General features: G+C 37.2%; 1 protein-coding gene across 2 annotated transcripts; it reads right to left on the bottom strand.

The window, feature by feature from the left end:
- Nucleotides 1-519: 519 nt before the first annotated feature.
- On the bottom strand, nt 520-11989 carry AMBN (ameloblastin). 2 transcript variants are annotated; one of them, XM_043906547.1, is made up of 11 exons: nt 11892-11989; nt 10928-10996; nt 8923-8973; nt 7569-7616; nt 6935-7045; nt 5237-5473; nt 4169-4207; nt 3843-3902; nt 3703-3747; nt 3258-3302; nt 520-1424 (listed from the first exon to the last, which is right to left on the bottom strand). In XM_043906547.1, the coding sequence occupies exons 1-11, from the start codon at nt 11904-11906 to the stop codon at nt 876-878; spliced, it is 1269 nt and encodes a 422-aa protein (XP_043762482.1). In that variant the 5' UTR covers nt 11907-11989; the 3' UTR covers nt 520-875. The 2 variants fall into 2 exon arrangements, with proteins under 2 accessions (XP_043762482.1, XP_043762483.1); XM_043906548.1 differs by lacking the exon at nt 3258-3302 and having other exon boundaries at nt 5237-5428.
- Between the last annotated feature and the right edge of the window lie 1294 nt (nt 11990-13283).

Here is a 13283-nt window from a genome sequence, read left to right on the forward strand (position 1 = left end):
ATCTTCCCCACCCAGGAATCGATCCCGGGTCTCCCTCATTGCAGGCAGATTTTTTACCGTCTGAGCCACCAGATTTTTGTTATTACTGTGGTTGTTTGTCTACTTGTCAATCACCCCTGTTGAAAGCTCAGAGGAAGGGGCTGTGTCCCTGTTCCCTAGCACAGTGCCGAGGGCATCGGTAGATACTCAATAAACTTGCCAGGAAAGGAAAACAAGTTGAATAAAATGAGTTAAAGGGTAGCAAAGGCAGGGCATGAGTATGCTTCTCTTAACCATTTAAACATATGTAAATAATAAGCGTATAATTCCTGATATTTTCAGTGAGAAAAATTCTTTATTTAAAATAGGCTAGATGTTTTTACTAGATTAAATAAAATACTCTACAAATGAGAATTTTAAATCCAGTAAACCAAACCCAGTAATACCAGTCAGGGATTATCGACCAGTCCCTGTTTAATAACGTTTGAATGAAATAACTTATAATTCTAAGAATATGTGCCTTTGCTTAAAGAAAAATTTCCAAAGTAGTGTCACATTTCCTGGATATAACAGTGTCATGCTAGCAGGAGAAATTCTGTAATGCCAAGATAGCTAAGAAACAGTGATTTTCAAATGCAGAGACCCTTTGACTTGCTCTGATGTTATTAATAGTATTTCTAAATCACAGAGACAGGCGGCACATTTTATTTCAATAAGAGAATGAAAGCAAGAAGGGGACCTACACTATTTCTAGCCACTTGTATTTATTAATATGTGTTTAGCACGTTTAATGCCTTTGCTGCAGAAGGGTAATAAGTGTTTTCGCAAACAGATATGCTATGGGGACAAAGCTGGGGAGCTTGTGCATACAGAAAGTAGCCGATATCTCCAGACTCTCAGGGCTCTTGGAAATGCCACGCATCGTGCTTGATTTGGGGCTGCTGGGCCTTGTTTCTTGGCATCAATGTGTGCTGAGTGTCAGGGGTTGCTGTGGAGTCCACGGTCGTTTCTTCCTGGAAACCCAGAGTTGTGGTCTCGTCAGCACCGTAGGTCTCATAAACCTCAGCTAATCCAGGGGTCATCAGTGGGTCGGCAGCTGCTGGGGTGACTGCCCTAAGGAATCCCCTTCTGCGCCCTGCAGGGCCCCTTGCCAGGCTGGGAATATTGCCCTCAGGATTAGCAAGAAGCCCTCCGAGGGTACCAGGTGCTAGCTCTGAAAGGAGAGCTGGGCTTTCTGGATCGGCTAGGTGGGCCTCCGGCACAGGGGAGTCTTGTGCACCTCCTTCTCCCTTCTCCGGGCCTTTGGTTGCAGCGACTGGGGAGTCAAACTCCAGAGTAAAGTCCCCACCCATGTCTGGGTTCTGGGGCATCCCTCCAAGGCTGGGCCTCATGCCTCCAAATCCTGGGAATATGGCTCCATAGGCCACGGGGCCTCCTCTTCCTCCCTGGAAAAAATCATTTACCAAAAACACTATGGTCACATACTGTTAACTATTCCATGCAATTATACCTGGTCAAATTCACTGAGAAGCCACAAAAAAACTGATAGGGAACAGGGAATTGGCTGACAGCTTCGTGTAAGCACATTTCTCGCTAAGTTGACTTCTGCATTTTTTCTGAGTGGGGTGCTCACTTCTTTGAAAGGGAGATGAAGACCCTTTGAATGTTTGCTGAAAGGGAAGAAGAGAAGCAGGGAAGTAGGGAAGAACCACGTCTACAGGCAAAAGGTAGTTTGAATTTAGTTTTAAGAAAACAATAAGCAGCTGAAATGGGCAGTACCGTCATAAAACAAACATAAATCTGATCTGTTCCTAAATTAGTTGAGCAGAGTTTTGGAGGACCTTGTCAATATCATTTCTCAGTATCTCTCAAATTAATGAAGCCCCATGTAATATTTTTTCTTTTATTTTTTCTTCCTTCCTTCTTTCATTCTTCTTCCCCTCCTTCCTTCTTTCCTCTGGAGAAATGGTAACATTTTCTTCCTGTGGACAGTTAAAATTCTAGAACTGACCATGTTTCCTTTTTTTCCTTTGTTGCAAAACACTTCAGAACCAAAATCTTGGGCTACTTACAATGGTTGTGCATGGCCTTGTAACTTACATATTTGTATTCTCATTTTGACTCATTTTAAAATTCTATCTTCAGTTTTTTTTGTGTGTGATATTTATTGTCTTTTTTATAAGCTATAGAAAAATCTTTTAAGATTGAGGCAGAATATAAATAAGTTAATTAAAATTATAAAATGAAAATTGACACTTGAATTTTCAACCTGTTTCGTAGAGTCAGTTATGTATGTCGTGTTATGTACTTTTCCCTCTTACCTTCTCCTGGCTCTCCACTCTCAGATTTTCACATCATTTCCTCCAGAGATGGTACCGTGAACCCCTGGGCTGTGACCCTTATCACATAATTTTCACATTTTCTGCTCTGGTATCTATTTTTCCCGCTGATTAGTCTGTAAACTTTCTTGAGATCAGAAACCTTATTTTATTTAACTTATCTCCAGAAGATCTTTTTAAGTGTCTCACTCACAGAAGGCATTCAATAATTTGAGATTCGAGTTTTCTTTTAATGATAGCATGCTTATGTGTATTTATTAATTTGACATGATCTGTATTTATTAATTTGATATGATTTGATAATGATTTGTTACTTTGGTATGGTTTTGTTTTGTGCTCTAACAGATATAACATAGAAATTTCTGAGAGAAAAAGTCCAATTGTGAGTCTGTTGATCTCAAATTTTAAAGTTGTAATATGCATGGATAATGATAACAGAGTAAGAATATACTTAAGTCATTAATGTACTTGGAATTTTACAATAATCAAATTTTAAATTTGGTTAATTTTTTTCTTTTTGATCTCTCAATTTTGAGGTCTAAATGATTTGTTATTTTGTTGAGTTTGTTGTTTTGAGGGGTTAAATTGTCTGAGAAGTAAGGGGAACTTCATGAACCATGTGTTTCTTTTTTGACTTGAAGCATTGGCTGTTCAATAATGATGGCTTTTCAAGAGATGTTGCTCCTGTGCTCCGTGCGTTCAAGAAATGGGGCAAAATCCTATGTGCAAGAATGCGCATCACTCAGAAGCAGTTATATGGGAAATGTGATGATTCTTTGCATGCTGCTTCAGAATCCAGTTTTTAGGTTTGGAGTGGAACAACCTGAGTCCCACGTTGTATATTCAGCTACACTCATGGCCAATGCCTCTTGAAGCCAGTCATCTGTGACTGTTCTCCCTTGGCCACTGTTTTAAGAAGAGTTTGAAGACATTACTCACCCCCATTTCTTCTGAGCTCATGATGCCAAGTCTGGCAGGAGCGTTCTGTTCAAAAAGAAACGCTGAATCATATTATGAACCAGCTGACTCCTATTATCTTTGTAGATACTCAAGAAAAAAGTCAATTGGTCTTTCCTTAAACTTTAATATTAATGCTGTGTCCAGAGGTGGAGTAAAGTGGAGAGATGAATCATTATTGAATAAAAGTAGCCAATTTGGATATTCTGATAGAAAATTTATTTACCTTTTCTTTAATGCCATTGTGTGTGTGTGTGTGTGTTTGTATGCTTGGCCAGAATCATCCAAATAGGAAGAGTGCCTCCTTGCCATTTCGGTTGCTAACTTCGGCAGTCAGAAAATATGGGATCTATTGTTGGAGACCTGGATTTTATAATATTATCTCCTAAGTTAACACTAAATTAACTAAAATAGGATAAAGACTTACCAGTTGATTTGCTCCGTAGGTCACGTAAAATATTCCTGGGTAAAGCTAAATATAAATACAATAATCATCACATAATGCATTCCCAAGAGAAAAGTTTTTAAATAAATCACAAACAGAGAAGTGGTATTAAAAAAACTTACTGGAGATGGTTTATTTTGTGGCATTGGTCCCCGAGATATCAAATGGGCTATTGGAAATATCTTTAAATGGTAGAAAGAGAATAAGCAATTCATATTTGCTATAACACAGCAAACCTCCCATTATAGACATTTCTAAGAGTTATATGAAATACATTTTCGGATGAACTACTATGATAAATATTCAGTGTTTAATATTTAAGAAAACAAAGCAACCCATTATACTTCATATTTATGAATAAATGGGACAATTAAAATTTTTTACTCTTCTTCCTTAAAGTATAGAGATGTATTCCCCAAGAAAGTATCTTATTGAGATTTGTACTTACCGGTGGATCTTGTGGATCAGCAAAATCCATTCCTGGTAGCTGCATTACAGATAAATATTAAAATTACTGAGCAATCAGAATAGACAAAATGAACTTAAAGGGTTCTGATCCTTTTTACGATTGCATAAATAAGCAATCTAAAATGAATTTCCATGTTTTTAGTTTCATTTCAGCTTGGAGGATACAACCTACAAGGTTACAATTGCCCCTTACTGACACGACTCAAGTGCACAGCAGGGGGATGTGTCATGTCTGTCACGAATTTGTTTGGTCTTGCAGCATAGAAACTAATGAATTTTGGGATCAGAGCCTGCCAGGTTGGTTTGAATCCTGGCCCTGTCACTTAATTTTTGTGTGATACTGGGAAAATTTTATAACCTCTCAGTATCTTTTTTTTTTCTCTTTAAAAAAGGATGATAATATCTATCTTTATAGGATGGGAGTCAGGATGATATCGGAGAATGTTAAATGCCTGCAACATACTAGTTACATGGTAACTTCCTTTCTGTCCATTGCTTTTTTCTCTATATTATCACATGATACTTTGGCTTGATTGTCTTCTCTACCACCAGATAGGAGTATCTCACCCCACGAGACAGGGGAGCCTGGTGCGCACAGTTCATGGGGTCGCAAAGAGTTGGGCACGACTAAACTACTAAACTACAAACAACAGCTACCAGACAGAGAACTAGTAATGCAGCAATACTACTTGCAATGCTGACGGATCAATCACTTTTCTCAGTCTTCTAGCCCTGAAAAAGAGCTTGATGATAGGAAGCCCAGACTTCTCTGGACTATCCTAGTTTCAGTGAAAGCTTTCACTTTTGCAACTAAGAGACCAATTTTAGAGGAACAGGATCTTTTAGAATCCGTAACCCCCATCTCACATGGCAGAGGGCAGGAATGGATATCAGTGTTCTACTCCCAGATATGTCAATTGCTTGGATACATATTTATATTTTCGTGCATTATACCCAAAGCTCTGATTATTTAAATGTGCTCTGCAAATTGGTTTTCTTTCACTAAGTTAATGGATGATCCTGACAGGACTTCAGAGAAAGGAAGTACCTCGGTCGTTGGTGGCTTTTCTGATGGCGCCACCTGCTGTTCAACCATTGGCCCCTCTGCTTGCTGCAAGGGCGGATGTCCCTGGTAAATCGGAGGCTGAGGTACGCCCTTCTGGACTGCGTTCTGGATGGAGGTGACAACGTTGGGCTGGAGGAAAGGTTTCTGTCCTGGCTGTTGAGGCTGCAGGGATGGCTGCGATGGGAGAGGTGGGGGATGCACAGGCAAAGAATATTCATACTGCAGAGAAATTTGAAAGGAGCGTCAGGAAGCGATGGCTCGCTGAACTGTGCGGTCTAGAATTTCTAAAGCGAAAGGTCTTGGGGAACTTCGGACTTGCAGGAGAGTCTGTGGGACTTGCCGTGAAGCTGTGTTACACAGAAAGCACCTATTTGCTTAAAGGCCGCGTTATTTGGGTAAGATCGGTAGGTGTCTACCGCCCCTGCTTCCACTGGGACTGACGACCACTGCTCATGTAGGCGGGAAGCTGTGTGAACTTCGGGGTAGAATGAGCCGGTTTCTCCTCTGGGTTCCTGCAACTGCCTCTGTGTATTTCTGTGTTACCACCTTCTCGGTGCATTACAGTGATTTATGCCATGTCTTTATTCCCTTATTCAACTAATACAGAATACTCTGTCTTATTTATCTTCGTAGTCCCAGGACTTAACTAGCTTCTAAGTTCCTGGCACATGATAGATGATAAATTTTTTTGGAAAGAGAAAGGATAACCAAATAAAATACCAATCGAATTCTTGCATCATGAATTCAATTTGGAAATAATCATGTGGAGAAAGAATCACCCTTAACGTAATTTACTGTCCCACTAAATGTAGCTTGGTCAGTAATGCTGTTTGTTGTGGAAAATAATCTGAAATCAAAGCTTCCTGTTCAGGCAACCATGGTTGGTTGCTCCTCTTTGAAATGACCTGTTGTGAATAAATCCCTATGATTTTTAAATTGGTTGCAACCACTTCAAAGTGGCTTAGAAGTTTCACCACAATGTCAACTCTGCTTTACCTGTTTAAGCATTTCCCGTCTCTAAACTCCCTGGCTTTCATTAGTACTTATACTTCATTCATTACTAATGCCTCACAGCTCAGCACCTTGTAATGTGGTTGTTTTGTCTTTTCTCCTAATCTGATGTGAAATTTCATAAACTTTACAGCCCTTCTTAAATGACTTCACTTTCATTCCCAATCTATGGAGTGAAAGCCAATCTATCATTTGGCTTATGTATTTATTAGGCACCAAATAAATAATAATAAACTGATTAATATATTTATTAATTGCTATAGGGCTCATGGTGTTTTAACTAGGACTTTGGCATCATTTTAAATGTGTCTTTTAGTTTTTAGGGAATCTTGACTAAAATTAGATTTTTCCAGGATATAGCCTGCTTTCATTTTGAGTCTAGTTTATTTACTTTTACTGTTCATATCTTTAACATAGGTCTGGTTTATTTTGGAAGTCATATCTTCCTATTTGAAATAGATATACAAAATGGGTTGAAATTCTGGACCATTTCATTTTAAATTTTCCTAAGTGCTAAAAACAGTTATAGATTTTGATTTATTTTATTTGGTTTTTTTTTTTATTCATTACTATTACCTGTCTGTGGTTAGTATAGGACAACTTAGAGAAAGCAAGCAGAGGAATATTTTAAAGCTTGAAGTTTCAGACATGTTGATGCAACTAACTTACCTGTTGAGTTTCATGTTCCCTTGGTCTCATCCATGGGAAGGAGGAATGTGGTGGGAGAAGACCATTCATCCACAAAGAATTAAATGATTTCCCAAAGCCAAATCTTGAATACTAAAGACATGGAGAAAAAAAATGTATGATTATATTTCTCTGTTGTCTTGGTTTTCATTTTCTAAAAAAATCACAGAAAGTGCAGAAATAGCAAAAGTTAGAGTGATATTCATTAATGTGGATAGGTAAGTCTTCCAGTAGATTTGCTTTCCATTCTGAGCCAGTCTGCAATATTTCCATAAACTTGTTTGAGATTTTGCTTTTTTAAAAGCATTCATATTTTAGGCTGTATAATAAAATTGATAATACAAAAAAGAATTTTTTTTGTACTAAAGAAAAATCATCATTATTTTTATTTTTCCCTACTATCCATACCTATCCTAGGTCCTGTATCCCTATCCTATATCCCTACCATCCTAGGTCCTTATTTTGTTTTAGGTTATTTCAGTTACTCTTTGCTCTTTTAGTAGTTAGGATATTGTTTATTCACAAACAAATTTTATGAATTACCATGCTGCTGCTAATATCACTACCACAAATACCATGAATATTTGCAGTGAGAAATATTTGAAAATACGATTACCTGAGAAAGCATGTTTAATCCCTGCAGACTTCCCAACTGTCTCATTGTCTATCAAGAAAAGGAAAAGTCAGTTAGTGTTTGCCACATATGTTCCTTTTGTGTATGACACAATTGATTTTTCAACATATCATAATATTAAGACAAAGTTTGGGGTGGGTCAATTTGAATAAGATAGGAGACACAAATCATCACTAAAAAGTGGAAATGTTAAATATGATTCTGCCATTGTTGTTATTATTGCTATTAAAATAGTGAGATTACTTTTTATCATTAATTAAAAGAGAGATAATATCCTTTAAGTGGAAGTCATATTGAAACATGGGAAAATAGCCCATTCAACTGAAATATCAATGTAATCATGAAGACATTGTCTCATTGACTCTTTTCCTCCCATTTAATTTACTTTACCTTTTACAAATCCAGCCCAAAGAGAAATTTGGAAAAAAAACACACACACACACACAGGCAAACAAACTAAAGCAAATCAAAACAAAACAACCCTACCTACTTCCCAAGTTAAAAAAAAAGCCCTCAAAATAATAAATATAAAAAATGCTGGGGAAAATGGTAAGTATCTAGATAGATGGTCAAGAATGCTGCCAATCCTACAGAAAGTCAGTTTCATTTTTTCCTGGGGAGAGGTTTAGAAGGCTTTGAGTTGAGGTTAAGCTAGAAAGTAAGAAAAAAAGTAACTCAGTGAAACTAGCTTCCATGTGAAAAAAGCTTCTAGCACATACAAGTATTGATTACCCTCAGACTGTCATGATATAAATAAATTTTGTAAGACCTTGTGAAAAATTTGTAATCTCATAAACATTTTTTCTATTCTTAACTGTGTATGTTTTCTACTGATACCTGAAACATTTCTATTTTGTTGGCATTTTCTAAGCAGAGTATATATTAGTTATAAGAACTGCAATAAGACAGAGTCTATGCAGGAGGTAGCATCTTACAGTGTTAATGCGGTTTACAGTCCCCATACACAATTAAATTTTGTTAAGATAAACTTTCCTCATGGGAACTTTGTCGTACACTGTAATGAGAAGGAACTAAGTATGAACTATTTGTGAATTCAAAACAATGTGTTTTAATTAATGTATTAAGCATTAAATATTAGTATTGCTTTGATTTGCATACAGGTGGTGTTCTAAAGACCAAAACACCTGAAAATTTAAAACTGCAGTAAAATTATAAGGTGAGGTTCTAATAAATGTCATAAACTTCTCTAGAACTTCACAGGAGGACAACCACTGACTTCTGGCTCAGAAAACTGAGAAACAGCCCTTGTATTTCTCTCTTCTCAGAAACAAACCTATGTAATGATTGTATGTAAATACTCTTTGACAATACATACCTCAAGGCTCAAACTAGCCATGCCTGGTATCCCAGGTTGCTGAGGAAATGCCTAAATGGAAATAAGAATAATTGGTGTTCTCTTTCAAGAGAAACTCCGCCCCCCCCCCAGTTTTTTTTTTTTTTTAATTGATGAGAATCTTCCTTACACACTGAAAATAGAAAAACACACCAGTACATAGTTTTCCTTTGTGCGCAAGAATTTCAGGAACATTTTTCTGAGCATATGTTATCCACTTCTTACTTTCTAACACAGGGAAAATCCCACCATCTGAATCATGGTGCAAATTTCTCCGAATAATTCAATTTTGCAAATGGATAGAAGGAAAAGAGCTATAAATGTGTAGCAAATACTCCAAGAAGAGAAAAAAGTTAGCTGTGTAGGCAAAAAGAGTGATATGTGTGTGTGTGTGTGGGTGGGGGGTGGGTGGTGAGTAAATTGTTCAGAATTTTAGGGAATGTGAGAGTTGACCCTTCTTTCCTCCTTTTGGCCAATGCAAAAATAAGGTAACAGGAACATATTCAACTACAGGACAAAGAACACTTTGCTTCTATTTATCCAAGTCATGCATTAATGAACAATATTTACGTGAATGTAGATAGAGGATATCTTCCCCAGTGGGAAGTAAAAGGAGGACATCTGATTGGGCAGGCAGTCAGTTGACAATCCTAAGCAATTGTTCTCTTTCTCAAAGTGGACCTGATTGACACAGTTGTGGACAATTATAGGTTCCAAGAGTGTCAGGGTGTTAGATTGATGGTTGGTGGCTGAGGTGACCCCAATGTCAGGATCATACAAAGGTCAGCTAAGGTGGCAGCTTCAGTTTTTCTTTCATTTAAAATTCACATTGAGCAATGGAAAAGAAACTTTTAATTTATAGAATGGAGGTTTTCATCCTAGTAGTCAGTTTTCACTGCCACCCCTCTCCTTTCCAAAATATTTTAAGACACCCAAAGAACTTTTGTCTCAAAGAACTTAAATATTTAAAGTTCATTTTGAGGCCACTTACAAGTTCTCAAAATAAGAGACCACGTCACATTTATCTTCGTGTCTCCAATTCCAGCATGTTGCTGGATTCATGGCAGGTGCTTAGTCAATATTTTCCAAATTCATGTAGGAGCTGAATAAAATCTGCACGTAAACTGAATCACATACTATTGATGGGAGTAGTTCAGTGCTCAAAGGATGGTATTCATATTAAAACATCTCAGTATATGAGAGGATGTGCCAGGGGTAGGACTGCACACGTGCCCCATTGCCATGGCATGTTTTAATTTAAGAAACTTAAGCTTTCGGTCACCCAGTATCTCCCTATAAAGCAATTCTGTTGGTAATTGCTAGCTTCAAATGGAATTATTTAGCTCAGTTTTGTAACCATAGGAATTTGGCTAATATTGTTCTTTTAAAAATGAAGAAGAAAATGTACCTTTTTTGGAGAAATTTCTTCTTTCCATTTCACTTTCATAATGATAGCAGGTAGTTGATAATAAATCTGTGCTGTGACATCATTGGAGACCACATACATCTTATAACTCTGAGTTGAATAAGACCGAACTCTGAGTTGAATAATAGGAGTTGTCTTTGGAATATTTAAAATATCTTTGTGAATAGGAAAATTACATATTTGGCTATTGCTTTTGGATGGTAAAGCTTTCCCCTGTGGCAGAGTGGTAAAGAGCCTGCATGCAATGCAGGAGACCCAGGTTCTATCCCTGGGTTGGAAAGATCCCCTGGAGAAGGGAATGGTAACCCACTCAAGTATTCTTTCCTGGAGAATTTCATGGACAAAGGAACCTTGCAGGCTATAGTCCATGGGGTTGCAAAGAATCAGATAGGCTGAGAAACTAAAACTTTCACTTTTACTTTCTTTTTGGATGGTAAAGGCTGACATCTAAGCACTGGATTAGTCCCAATGAGTCCCTTTGTGGACACTCAGCTAGGTCCTTCAGTGTTGTCTGCTGTCTGGTGATGTCTCTACTAGGGTACCCCCAGAGGACTGACTTACCGGCACTGCAGAACTCAGTTTCAGGAGGCACAGGATCAGTATCACGTCCTTCATTTTGAAAAGTGGGATCTGAAACAGAGTTGGATTGGAGAATCAAATCAGATTAATTTTTAATCTCAGAATGGTTTAAAGACAATATTTCCACCAGCCAAATCTCTGCTTTTCCAAACGACTGGTTCAAAAACAAAACAACTAAATATTGCTAAATAGCTAATTTTTAGAATGAATTGATGAAGAATGTAAAAATTTCTAAGTGCATTTTGTTTTTTTTAGCAAAGCTACCACCTAAATGAACATGTGGGCACACTTCCATGAATATTCTATAATTTCATTTCATAAAATGTATTATGAATTAAAAAATCCCTTCCCCTATGTGAAATGTTCATCTATAGAGTTTGAGTCACAGAATTTTATACTTTGTTTCCTTCCAGAGTAAATTTTGAAATGCATTCAAACAACAGTCATTTCATAACAAGCCTTTATGTGTGGGTATAAAGGGTATACCATTCTATGTTTAGCTTGTCCAGGAAACCATGCCAAAAATGATCTTTTAAAAATAAAAATGAACTAAATATTTTAATTTCCTTTGATATTAGTGTAAAATATGTCTCTAAATAGAGTTTTCCTCTTTCTAAAATGAATTCTCTCTCATTTATTCTGTGAATTCAAATGGCACTTTACATTTACACAAACAGAAATCTGACTAGTCAAGAGATTTGCTCAACTTCCTATACTTTTCCAAATTAGATACTGTCACTAATAATCACAAATAACAAAAAAGTCGAAAGATAAGTCTTTTCCCTTAGCTGAAAGGGTATTAGGCATGTCTTCTTGGGAACATGCTAATAATGGTTCACCATAAGCTACTATTCAGCTTATGGTGACAAATGAAGATAAAAGCTGCCTGGAGATAGGAGAAAAGAACCTACAGGAATCACATGGAAATCATAAAATCACATTTTACCTTCAATGCTGGCATGCACTGTGCTCTCAGGGCCTTGCGATGCCAACCAAGATAGTTCTAAGAAAAGAAGATTAAAATTTTTTTCTGGACTGTGCCTGGGACTCACTCTGTATCTCTCATTCAGGGAAGACCTGAAACCTTTATTTAAAGTGCCAATCCACCAATCAAAGTGAAGCTCAATGGTAGGAAAAAAAAACCATAACAGCTCCACTCCTGCAATTAACCCACACCCTTTTATTTCATGTAAGGAGACTGGCCCAGTGGAGTCTCATTATTTTTAATTGTAACTCAACCCCTGTATTTATTCAGAGAACTCGATTGCAGGGAAGACAGTGAAGGAATAATGAACATAAACTCTGAAGACAATCATTTTGGTGAGCTGGGGGAAATATATGTAAAATAGGGGTTAAATAAACCGTTATCTGTTTTGTGTAGGTTTTTAATCTTCAGGTAAAGCTAGTGACCCAGTGCCAGTATTCTCAAGAGTTTCACCTTCATATTTGTTGTGGTAAAAGTAACTGCTTTCCTTTCCCCTCAACATATACACACTCTAGAAGGAAACATTGAAATAAATTTCTGGGCCTGGAAGAGAGGATAAAAACACTAGATGGATAATGAATATGTTATGATTTTTTCCTCAGAGGTTCCTAGATATTTTCATATCTGAAGACAATAGACTAGAGACAGCCAAACTTTTGCAAAAAATTCAGCTGGACCCTCTGAAATAATCATCTCAGGTGAACCTTTAGTGCCTGGACATTGCAGGCAGAGGGACATAAATCAGGATATTCTCATGAACCAATGGACTCCATGGGCACTACTCTCAGTTCATTCTTTAGATAGAACCATTTTCAGGCATTCAGTATTCAACCAGATTAGTAAGTCATATCTGTGTCACTTAATCAGCCAACATCAACATGAATGGGATTTTCTCTGTGAATAGATAAGAATGTCTTGGATATGTATTGAACTTTAGCTGCTTTTGCTATTTCTCTGCCCCTCCTTGGCTTTCCAAAAGTATGATTTCAGATGTGGTAGAGATAAGCATTTAGGACTACTTTCTTGAGAAAGGATGAGTAAGCACACTCTTCAAGGAAGCAGAGATCTTGCCAATTACAGGGAACATTGAGGAAGCTGGTATTTTGGGAGAAAGATTTCTTCATACCCAAGTTAGGTCTAATGGTATCAAATAATGTTATCTAAGAAGCTGTGCCTGAAAAAATTCATTTGCCATTGATGAGAGATTTTAGGAGGCAAAGAAGAATCTGAATATATTTTATAAAGAGCAGAATGTTCTTGAAGTGAACATTTTTTTTTTTTTTGGTCTCTGTTACTCTTGTTATTCCAGCTCTGGTGCTTGATCAAGACTCTTAATCTCTCTGAGCTCCACTT

The sequence above is a fragment of the Cervus elaphus genome, chromosome 6 (assembly GCF_910594005.1).
Source record: "Cervus elaphus chromosome 6, mCerEla1.1, whole genome shotgun sequence".
Classification (NCBI taxonomy): Eukaryota; Metazoa; Chordata; class Mammalia; order Artiodactyla; family Cervidae; genus Cervus; species Cervus elaphus.